The sequence below is a fragment of the Leopardus geoffroyi genome, chromosome B4 (assembly GCF_018350155.1).
Source record: "Leopardus geoffroyi isolate Oge1 chromosome B4, O.geoffroyi_Oge1_pat1.0, whole genome shotgun sequence".
Classification (NCBI taxonomy): Eukaryota; Metazoa; Chordata; class Mammalia; order Carnivora; family Felidae; genus Leopardus; species Leopardus geoffroyi.
In genome coordinates, this window is record NC_059341.1 from 142,543,497 (window position 1) to 142,556,056 (window position 12,560).

At 41.0% G+C, this 12,560-nt stretch overlaps 1 protein-coding gene across 1 annotated transcript in view; it reads right to left on the reverse strand.

Annotated features, from left to right (window-relative positions):
- Positions 1–98: 98 nt before the first annotated feature.
- Positions 99–12,560, reverse strand: part of SYCE3 (synaptonemal complex central element protein 3) — a 29,679-nt gene continuing 17,217 nt past the window's right edge. The window contains exon 3 of the mRNA XM_045464209.1: positions 99–407. Coding sequence (XP_045320165.1) covers positions 250–407 — 158 coding nt within the window. The 3' untranslated portion in view covers positions 99–249. The remainder of the gene's footprint in view (positions 408–12,560) is intronic.

Sequence of the window (12,560 nt, forward strand, 5' to 3'; positions counted from 1 at the left end):
TTTAATTAATTGAAAGCATCTGTATCTTAGGATTCTCATTTTTTGCTCACAAGGCTCGCTATGCTGCTGGGTAGGACAGAAAGGGGTCCTCAGGTTGTTCTTAAAAATAAGTTTATTGAAAAACAAGTACAGTTCCTACAGCTATATATTACGGTTGCTGTTACTGTGCCAAGCAGAGAGGGCTCTGTGTCCCCGGGGCTTCTCCACACCGGCAGGCAGAAGCACGGTGGCCGTGGCTGGGCAGGGGGCCTACTGTTTGTGCTGGGTCTCAGTGAGCAGCTCTTGCCAGTTCTTCTCCACCTCCTCCTTGCAGTTGAGGAAGGCATCCTCCAGCCGGCGCATGGACTCCGCCAGCGTGGGGTTGGTGCGCATCACCACCATGTCGTAGGCCATCCATGTGGCTTGCACTGCAACAGCCAGATGGGCCCTGATCAGGCTACAGAACGGGGCTGTGGCTCTGAGCACTCCAGGGAGGGCCAGATGCCTCCAGCCATGCTAAGCATCCCAGGGACCAGATCCTGCTGAGTTGCTGGTAGGCTACACGTTATAGGGTTCATAAAAACCACTATTAAAACTTCTTCCTACACAGAGCACTACTGACACTTGCCTGATCTCACACAAGTCTTAACTTCTGGATACATCAGCCCGTGATGCTAAGACTGGAGGCCTGTCTGATATAAAATATTAGGACCATTGAGAGCAAACTCAGGTCCTTACCTATCTGCAGTTTACAGCTAGTGGTTGCAGGGTGAACCCTGAGGGGTCGTAACACCCATCCAAGCTCCCATGCTCAAGTAGGACTGATTATTCCTACTCCTGCAAAGCCCTGAGCCTCATGTTACCTTACGCACAGTGGCCTGGGATGCCTGCCCACTTCTGTCTGGGTACCTCTGTGCTTTCATTAAGGCCAGCCCAGGGACTCCTCCCTCCTTCTGGAAAGGTTTGCTGCATCCCATGTTAGGTGTCCTTTGGTGCTCGCCACTGCACTGAGTTTCTTGCTGTTTCCCGTCGAGAGCTACTCGAGGGCTTATAGGTGAACACATGCTTCTTATACAAATTCAACGGAAGTCTGCAGAAACCTCATCTCTCTGCAGCACCCACCGCACTGGTGTGGTTCTACCCTCTATAATTACAAAGAACAAAGGTCATCTCCCTTCCACATGACAGCCAATCACAGTACATTTATCTCCCCCTTAAAACTGCTCTTTGCTGGGCTAAAACATACTGGATACTTTGGGGAACTATGTCCTCAAGGAAATTAACCAAAGAGGAGATAAGCAAATAATAATAACACATGAATATCTACATACAACCAAGGTCAGCAGCAATGACAGACTTGATGTTTTACAGAAAGTAACATGTTTGGTTAAGGAAAAATTGTTAGAAAAGCTATGTGCAGTATCTTAACAGAGGGCATATAGTTATATGGCGTGTACAGGAATTCTTGAACTTTTGGATGTATGAGAGTCACTTGGGACACCTTTTAAAATGTAGATCACTGGCCGCTCCCACCACTCAAAGAGGGTCTTGTCTAACATGTTGTGGATGGTGCCCCGGAACCTGAATCTTAACAAGGAGACCATCCTTATAGATTGCCTGGACGGCAGGTGCAGCATGTACCTGGGAGTGAGAACAGTTTGCTTTCTGGCTCTCTCTACTTGCTACCTGTGTGCCCACCAACAAGTGACTAAGTTCACCAACCTCATTTGTAAAGGAGAGACAACATCCCAGTCTCACAGCTGGCTATGATTAAATGGATGATATGTAAAATGCCTAGCACATATTATGGTGTTCAAGACAGGAGAAACCCTTACCATAAAATAAATAAGAGGTATTCAGGGCAAAGAGAGTGGGTAAGAAATAAAAATTCAGAAGGAAAAAAGGGCTTGCAGAAATGAGTCTCATACGGTTCCACACAGCAGTTGGAATTCTAGCTCTGAATTTCCTAAGGTGAAAGCAGATGCTCAGATTTGAAACTCGGTGGCCATAAAATAAAAACAAACCCATGAAGGACACCTGGGTGGCTCAGTCAGTTGAGCAGTTGAGTGTTCAACTGCGGCTCAGGTCATGACCTCACGGCTCCCGAGTTCAAGCCCCACATTGGGCTCGTTGCTGTCAGCATGGAGCCCGCTTTGGATCCTGTGTCTCCCTCTCCCTCTGCCCCTCCCTTGCTCACACACACACACACACACACACACACACACACACTCTCTCTCTCTCTCTCTCTCTCTCTCATAAATAAATAAACAACAACAACAACAAAAACGGGCACCTGGGTGGCTCAGTCGGTTAACTCAGCTCAGTGTCTGACTTCCACTCAGGTCATGATCTTGTGGTTCATGGGTTCAAGCCTCACATCAGGCTCTGTGCTGACAGCTCAGAGTCTGGAGCCTGCTTCTGTGTCTCCCTCTCTCTCTGCCCCTCCCTCACTTGTGCTTTTTCTCTCTCTCAAAAATAAATAAACAAAAACAACCATTAGATGCTTTTATCCTAAGAAAAAATTTTCCTATAGGTATATTCTATAAGAAGCATATAATATAGTTGAAAATGTCCTTGACAACATCTCTACTTTAAATACAAAGTGAGGGGTGCCTGGGTGGCGCAGTCGGTTAAGCGTCCGACTTCAGCCAGGTCACGATCTCGCGGTCCGTGAGTTCGAGCCCCGCGTCGGGCTCTGGGCTGATGGCTCAGGGCCTGGAGCCTGTTTCCGATTCTGTGTCTCCCTCTCTCTCTGCCCCTCCCCCGTTCATGCTCTGTCTCTCTCTGTCCCAAAAATAAATAAACGTTGAAAAAAAAAATTAAAAAAAAATAAAATAAATACAAAGTGATTCTTCTATGTCTATTTTTGTAATCACTGGTAAAAGAAAGCTGTTGGCATATTGCCAAAGCACAGTCCAGAAAAGGCAATTCAATGAGACACCAAAACACTATATCAAGAGCAAAGCCCTTTTTAATTTGATCCAAGGAAGAAAATTCAGAATGCATAGAAAAGAAAGAACTCATGATCATCAGAAGATCCTCCAGAAATGCACATCTCTTGAGTTTTTCATTCATTCAATATTTATTGAGCACCTTTGTGTTGGCATTTTGCTAAGGCACTCCTGGTCTCCTGGCAATATAGCAGTATACAAGATAGACACACCCCACCTTCAGGAAGTGTCTATAGGGGCCATGGGAGATAGAATAAACACACAAGACAATCACAGGTTGGGGAGGGTGCTGTACGGCAATAAGCAGCATGTGTTGGGACAGAGAAATGGAGTAGGAGGAGTCTTTAAACCAGATGGTAAGGGCAGGCTCTCTCTGAGAGCTTTTGGTAAGGCCTGCACTTTAGCAAAGCCAAGGTCATAATCTCTGGAAAAGCCTGAACAGCAGATATTCTAAGAAGCCAACTAGGGCTCACCTGATACACTACCTGCTGGATAGAACTAAAATCCTCATACAGAAATCAAGAAAAAACAGCCAAGATGTGGGGCACCTGGGTGGCTCAGTTGGTTAAGTGCCTGACTCTTGATTTCAATTTAGGTCATGGTCTCAGGATTCATGGGTTTGAGCCCTGCTTCGGGCTCTGTGATGCTGGTATGGAGCCTGCCTGGGATCCCCTCCCCGCCCTCCCCTTCCCTGTTCATACATGTATGCACTCTCTCTCTCTCAAAATAAATGAGTGAATAAATAAATAAATAAATAACCAGTCAAGCTGTACACCTAAATGCAGGGTTCAAAGGATGAAGATAAAGTGTTCCAAAATTCTGTTGTAGGAGAGGGGAGGACATCACTTAGGGATGTAGTAAGTGAATTTGCTTTGAGGGCCTAGAAGGTAGACAGGGAGTACAGGAATGATGACAAAGGGCAGGCTCAGCCATGTGATAAAGGGACAAAGATGGGCCTGGACTTTATAGCCACGGGCTAATTCCCACCTTTGGCAAAACAGACCAATCAACATTTTAAATGTAATTGGTGAAGTTATATCTCCCAAGTCTCAGGCCCCAGATGGTCTTACAGATGAATTCTACCAAAATTTGAAAGAACAGTTAATTCTTACATAATATGATTCCAGAAATTAGAAAAAGAAGAGTGATAACCTCACTGTATGGATATAGGAGCATTCCATTTATGTTACAGAAAATTTGAGAACAGAGATAAACAAAAATAAATACATAATTTTCCCTAAGTTAGTTTGTTCCAAAATCAAAGATTATATGAAAAAATATAGTTCTATTTTACATCAATATAGATATAAAACTCTAAACATAACATGAACTAACCAAACCTAACAATGTGTTAAAATAGCATGTTATGATGTAGAATTTGTAACAGAAATCCAGCCCTGGGGGCTGAGCGCGGGTGCCATGAGGATGCTGTGCACAGGCTCTGCTCTGCTCTCTGTGCATAAATTCACAGACAAACATGAATGGATAACAACAGAAAATGGTATTGGAACAGTGGGAATCAGCAATTTTGCACAGGAAGCTTTGGGAGATGATGTTTACTGTAGTCTGCCTGAAGTTGGGACAAAATTGAACAAACAAGAGGAGTTTGGTGCTTTGGAAAGTGTGAAAGCTGCTAGTGAACTCTGTTCTCCTCTATCAGGAGAAGTAACTGAAATTAATGAAGCTCTTGTGAAAATCCAGGACTTGTCAACAAATCTTGTTATGAAGATGGTTGGCTGATCAAGATAACACTCAGTAACCCTTCAGAACTGGATGAATTAATGTGTGAAGAAGCATATGAGAAATACATAAAACCTATTGACGAGTGAAAATGGAACCCCTAAATAGACTAGTATGAAACAATTTAATCTAGCATAATTGTCTTAAATTAGTGGTGCATGGAGGATTTAAAATAGCGACTTTTGGGGCACCTGGGTGGCTCAGTCGTTGAGCCTGGGACTTTGGCTCAGGTCATGATCTCCGGTTTGTGGGTTGGAGCCCCCCACTGGGCTCTGTGCTGACAGCTCAGAGCCTGGAGCCTGTTTCGGGTTCTATGTCCTCCTCTCTCTCTGCCCCTCCCCCGCTCATGCTCTCTCTTTCTCTCAAAAATAAATAAACATTAAAAAATTAAAAATGAATAAATAAAATAGCAACTTTTAGCAATACTAGTGCAAAAAGAAATCACTCGCAACAACATTAATGAAAGAAAACACCCCTTAACTTTCTAATGATTGCAGATAAACTTAGCATGTATCTTTTTTGCCATACCTTATGATTTTTAGGCTAGGCTCTAGTTATAATATTCAGAATCCTGTAATTATTTGTGGTTAAAAACTAGTTATAAAAATTATGTAATTCAAGGATAACACTGTCATCTTAAGTCTTAGGGAATATCGTAACTTGTTTGCATCTCTCCCTGGATTGGAGTCAAAATACTTAAATGATCTATCCATTGGAAATAACTGGCAGTGGAGAAAGGTTTGTTAGTTCTGTAGTGTCAGATAAAGAATACTACCTTAATTTTGCAATATACTGTGCTTTCAAAATAGCTGGTGCTATTTTTAATATGGTGAAGCAACAGCCTTGCAGGAAGATAAATAGTTTAATAATAATACATTCAACTTCGTTCAAAAAATAAAAATAAATAAAAAGGGGGAAATCATAGGAACAGCTCAATTAATGCCCAAAAAAAGGGCAGTTAACAAAATTTAATACCTATTTGTGGTTTAAAAAAATCAACTCTAACAAATTAGAAATAATGGGAGACATCTTAAGCTTACTAAAAGTGATATACCAAAACTTACAACATATATACTTAATGGAGAAGCTATGTATATATTCCCTTTTTATTTATTTATTTATTCATTTTTACTTAAAAAAATTTTTTTTTTAATTTTTTTTTTTCAACGTTTATTTATTTTTGGGACAGAGAGAGACAGAGCATGAACGGGGGAGGGGCAGAGAGAGGGAGACACAGAATCGGAAACAGGCTCCAGGCTCTGAGCCATCAGCCCAGAGCCTGATGCGGGGCTCAAACTCACGGACCGCGAGATCGTGACCTGGCTGAAGTCGGACGCTTAACCGACTGCGCCACCCAGGCGCCCCTAAAAATTTTTTTTTAACGTTTATTTATTTTTGAGACAGAGAGAGAGAGAGATAGCATGAACAGGGGAGGGTCAGAGAAAGAGGGAGCCACAGAATCTGAAACAGGCTCCAGGCTCCGAGCTGTCAGCACAGAGCCCGACGCAGGGCTCAAACTCACAGACTGTGAGTACCAGTATACCCTGGTATACTGTTGGTAGGATTGTAAAATGGTGCATCATTGTGTAAAACAGTTTGGCCTTCTTCAGAAAGCTAGACATAAATTCCACTTCTAGGTAATTCTCCAAACAATTGGGAACAGGTACTCAAACACATACTTGCATATAGATGTTCACAACAGTGCTATTCACAATAGCCAAAAGGTGGACACAACCCAAATATCAATCAAAGGATGAATGAATAAAGAAAATGTGATATATCCATACAATGGGATAATTATTCAACCATAGAGAGGAATAAAGTACTAACGTATTCTATAATATTGATGAACCTTGAAAATATGCTAAGTAAAAGAATCCAGAAACAAATTGTATTCACATACCATATGATTCATTTATATGAAATATCCAGAATGGGTAAATCCATAGAGACTGAAAACAGATTGGTGGTTGCCAAAGGCTGAGGATAGAGGCATATGGGGGTGACTGCTTAGGGGTACAAAGTGTCTTTTTTAAAAAGTTTACTTATTTACTTTGTGAGAGAGAGAGCATGAGCCCACAGGTGGGAGGGGCAGAGAAAGAGGGAAAGAGAGAATCCCAACCAGCCTCCATGCTGTCAGCGCAGAGCCCGATTCAGGGCTTGAACTCATGAAACCTGAAATCATGACCTGAGCTGAAACCAAGAGTCAGAAACTTAACTAACTGAGCCACCCAGGCGCCCCCACATAGTGTCTTTTTTGAATGATGAAAACATTTTGAACTGGATAGACTTGGTGGCTGTATGACATTGTGGATGCATTAAATGCTACTGAATGTATACTTTAAAATGGTTAATTATATGGTATGTGGATTTCACCTAAGTTGTTTTTTTTTATTTTTATTTTTATTAAAAAAATTTTTTTTCAACATTTATTTATTTTTGGGACAGAGAGAGACAGAGCACGAACGGGGGAGGGGCAGAGAGAGAGGGAGACACAGAATCGGAAACAGGCTCCAGGCTCTGAGCCATCAGCCCAGAGCCTGACGCGGGGCTCGAACTCCCGGACTGCGAGATCGTGACCTGGCTGAAGTCGTACGCTTAACTGACTGTGCCTCCCAGGCACCCCCTAAGTTGTTTTTTTAAAGCTTATTTATTTTTGAGAGACACAGAGACAGCGTGAGTGGGGGAGAGGCAGAGAGAGAGAGAGAGAGAGAGAGAATCCCAAGCAGGCTCTGCACTGTCAGAATAGATTCCCATGCGGGGCTCAAACTCACAAAACTGTGAGATCATGACTTGAGCCTAAACCAAGAGTTGGATGCTTAACCAACAGAGCTACCTAGGAACCCCTCACCTAAACTTTTCTATTTAAATTTAAGATGTTTCTATCTTTTATATTTAAATTTAAACTCTTCTCTAAAAGAGAGAGAATGAGTCCGGGAGAGGGGCAAAGGGAGAGAGAGAGAGGAGAATCTTAAGCAGGCTGCACACTCAGCGTGGAGCCCGACATGGGGCTCGATCCCACAACCCTGGGATCATGAGCTGAGTTGAAATCAAGGGCCAGTCAGTCAACTGATTGAGCCACCCAGGTGACCCTCACCTAAAATTTTTCTATTTAAGATGTAGGGGGACACCTGGGTGGCTCAGTTGGTTAAGCATCTGACTTTTGGTTTCAGCTCAGGTCATAATCTCATGGTTCTTGAGTTCAAGCCCTGCTGACACTCACGGCCTGCTTGAGAATTTCTCCCTCTCTCTCTGCCCCTCCCCCACTCCCTCTTCTCTCTTTCTCTCAAAATAAATAAACTTAAAAAAATAAAAGCAGAAACTTTATACATAATATAAAAAAAGTGACATACAAAAAAAAGAAATGGAAATAAAAGAATGTAAACAAAAAAGGGAAGATTCTTATATGGATTAATGATGATAACATGCTGTGAGCTGAAAAGTATGCCAACTCTCTGCCAGAGAACTCTAAAGAAAAACAAACCAACAAAACCAAAATAATTAGAAAACAACAAATGAAGGACCCGCTATGGTAGAAAGGGTATTATCTATTATCAATTACAAATTAAAAACATACCACACTGTCCTCATTTTGCCACGCAAGTCGGTACCATGGAAATTATCATATTCCAATATCTATTTCCCTGTTAGCACTGTACTAGGAAAGGATGATGTCAGGAAGCTTAAGATACAGCTTTATTAAAATGCATAAAAAATCAGGGAGCTAAGACATATTCATTCATTTAAAAAATATCTATTAGGGGCGCCTGGGTGGCTCAGTTGGTTAGGCGATCGACTTCGGCTCAGGTCAAGATCTCAGAGTTCGTGAATTCGAGCCCTGCGTTGGGCTCTGTGCTGACAGCTCAGAGCCTGGAGCCTACTTCGGATTCTGTGTCTCCCCCTGTCTCTCCCCCTCCTCTGCTCACACTCTGTATCTCTCTATCAATAACAAATAAACGTTAAAAAATTAAAAAAATATATCTATTAAACATCTATTATGGGTCAGCATCTATTCTGGGGACAGAGCAGTGAGAAAATGTCAAAAAGTCTTGGCCTCATGACCGTTATATAATAAATAACAGTAAGTAGGGGCGCCTGGGTGACTCAGTTGGTTAGGCTTCCAACTCTTGATCAGCTCAGATCATGATCTCCCGGGTCGTAAGATCTCCCAGTTCGTGAGATAGAGCCCCCAGTCGGGCTCTGCACTGATGACGTGGAGCTGGGATTCCCTCTCTCCCTCTCTCTCTGCTCCTCCTCTATTTGCATGCTTGTGCACATGGGCACTCTCTCTCTCAAAATAAATAAACATTAAAAAAATAACAATAAGTAAACTTATATAGTATGTTAGAAAGTAGTAGGTGCCGGGGCACCTGGGTGGCTCAGTAGGTTAAACAGCTGATTTTGGCTCAGGTCATGATCTTGAGGTTTGTGGGTTCGAGCCTTGCACTGGGCTCTGTGCTGAAAGCTCAGAGCTTGGAGCCTGCTTCAGCCCTCTCTCTCTGCTCCTCCCCTGCTTGTTCTCTCTCTTTGTCTCTCAAAAGATGAATAAAAACGTTAAAAAAAAAAGAAAGTAATAAGTGTTGAGGAGAAAAATAAATCCATGAAGGAGGGTTGAGGGTGCCAGGGAAAAAGGATTTGCAATTTCAGGAAGAGCACTTGGGAAACACTTCACGGAGAAGGTGACATTTTTATTTATTTATTAAATTTTTAATGTTTATTTATTTTTGAGAGAGAGTGAGTGGGGGAGGGGTAGAGAGAGAAGGAGACAGAGAATCCGAAGCAGGCGCTGGGCTGTCAGCAGAAAGCCCAACGTGGGGCAAGAACCCACGAACCTCAAGATCATGATCTGGGCTAAAGTTGGATGCTCAACTGACTGAGCCACCCGGGTGCCCCAAGAAGGTGACATTTAAATTACCTTTTGATGAATAGAAGTTCTTAACGTTAATGTAGTTCAACGTATCAATCTTTTATTCTGTGTTTAGCATTTTTGCCTCTTGTTTAGGAAATTCTACTCCACCCCCAAAGTCACAAGATATTCTCCCCTATTTTCTTTCCAAGTTTTAAACATTTTTGATACCTAAGCCCTTATTGTTCTGAAGCTATTGTGTGTATGTGTGGGTAGGGATGCATTTGTAATTTTTATTCTTATGGATAACCAATTTCTCCAGCTTACTTATTAAATAGTTCCTTCTTAAAAAATAAAAATAAATGGTTTATTCTTTCCTTCACTGATCTGTCATTTCACCTATTATATATAAAAATTCCTGTGAGTGTGTATGTATGTACACATGTGCATGTTTGTGTATATGAGCATGTTATGCGTGTACATGTGTGTGAGAGTGTGTGTGTTCACGTGTGTACGTGCGTGTATGAGAGTGTGTTATGTGTGCACATATCCATGTGTGTGTGTTTATGTGTGAGTGTGTGAGCGTGTGTGTGTGATGTGTGTGTGTGTGTGCGTCTGTTTCTGGGCTCTCTGTTGCATTCTGTTGCTCAACTTGTCTATTTCTAAGTCAATATGACACTATATTAACTATGTAGTTTTATAATAAGTCCTGGTAATGGTAGGGTGAATCCTCTGTCCTTGTCTTTCTCAGAAATATCTTAGCTATTTTTGGGTTGTAAGTCTCTCATAAATGTTTTAGAATAAACTTGTCAAGTTCCATGATAAACCCTATTAGGATTTTCACTAAAACTACTTTAAAGCAAATGATGAACTCTGGGGAGAACAGACATATTACTTTAAGTCTTTCTATTCATAAATGTAGCTACAGCTCCATTTATTTTGATCTTTAGTATCTGTTAGTCAAGTTTGATAATTTTCTGCATATAGGCCTTGCACATTTCTTGTTACATTTCTTCCAGGGGAATTAATAGATGTGTCTATGCACGTGCATGTGTATGTTTGTGTGTTACTGTTGTAAATGCCTTTAAAAAATGTGTTCTAATTCCTTGTTGCTGGTATATATAAATGCAATTAACTTTTGTACACTTATCTTTTATGTAACATATTATCTCCAATTACATGTGTTTTAGATGTTCTGCATAAGTGTGGCAGCCAGCTTCCAAGTTGAGCCCTGTAGTAGTCCCGGCCTTCTGCTAATCACACCCTTATGTAGTTCTCTCACACTGTACTAGAGTAGATCCATGTGACAAGTAAAATATGACAGAAGTGATGGTATGTCACTTCTAAGATGAGCTTATAAAAGATTGTACCTTCTGTCTCTGGCTCTTTCATGTGTGTATGTAGTATTATACTATATTATATTACATGTAATTGCTCTGGGATAAGTTATGTCATGAACAGCCTTCTGGTGAGGCCACATAGAAAGTGGCCTGCCAACAGCTATGTGAGCTCAGAAGGAGATTCTCCAGCCTCTGGTCAAACATCTGGAGATTGAAACCACAGCCAACAGTTTGACTGCAAACTCATAAAACACATATCCAGAGCCCAGCTTAGCTACTCCTAGATTCCTGGTCTTCAGAAACTGTGTGATAATAAACATTTTTTGTTTTCAGTTGCTAAATTGGGGTTAACTTGTTATGAAGCAGTAGATAACTAATACAGATTTTGGTACTTGAGTAAGTGCTCCTGTAACAAAACTGTGAAATGTAGGAGTGGCTTTGGAGTGTTTCAGGGGATGGGAGCTGGAAAAGCTGTAAGGATTTTGAGGAAAGCATTAGTGAAAGATTAAAGTACCTTGAGCACACTGTTCATAGGATTTAGAGTTTGAGGAGGCTGCCAATGAGGATTTACAGAAAAGTGAGGAAACTCTTATTGGAAACTAGGGGAGAGGAGATACTTGCTATGTGGTGGCAGAAGATTTAGCAACACTGTCACAGGAAGTAATGTGGAAGGGAGAAAATGTACTTAATGAACTATTCATAGGATTTACCTTCATGTTTAATATTTTATTTGTTTTCCATTGCCTTGTGCATTTCAGACCTTCCTTCTCAGATCATATTCCCTTTACTTAAGTAAAACTTTTAGTAGTTCCTTTAAAGCAGGTCTCTTTGTGACAAATATTGTAAGTTTTTATTCATTTGCAAATGTCTTTATTTTTTCCTCATTACTGAAAGATAATTTTGTTGGATGCGTAATTCTGCGTCAATAGTGTTTTTATGACATTTAGATATTATTCCACTAAGTTCTGGTTCTCACAATTATTGTTCAAAGTTCACTCCATTCTGATACCCTATGTCTTTTGGTTGGCGCATTTAGTCCATTTATCAAAGTTCACTCCAATTGTTACTCCTTTGATCTCTCTCTCTCTGGTTTCCTGTAGTTTTTCTCTTTGTCTTTGGTGTTCTGAAGTTTCACTATTATGTGTCTAGGTATGGATATAATTTTATTTTACTTAATGTATTTTGTTTCTTGGATCTATGATTCAATTTTTCATTAGTTCTGGAAAATTCACAGACATTATATTATTAGGTATTGCCATTATTCCATTGTCTCTAATGTCTTTTTTTCCTGAGATGCTAATTAGGTATATATTAGAACTTCTCGGTCTATATCACAAGTCTCTTAATCTCTTCATACTTTTACTTTCTTTATCTCTTTTTGATGCATTATCCTGCAATTAATCATCTCTTCAACTGTTGTTGATTTCGTTTTTATCTCACAATTATATTTTTCTTTTTAAGAGGCTCCATTTGTTCTTTTCAAAAATGTCTATCCTTGAGTTTCTTTTATTTAAAAAAAATTTTTTTTTAACGTTTATTTATTTTTGAGACAGAGAGAGACAGAGCATGAACAGGGGAGGGGCAGAGAGAGAGGGAGACACAGAATCGGAAACAGGCTCCAGGCTCTGAGCTGTCAGCCCAGAGCCCGACGCGGGGCTCGAACTCACGGACTGCGAGATCATGACCTGAGCTGAAGTCGGACGC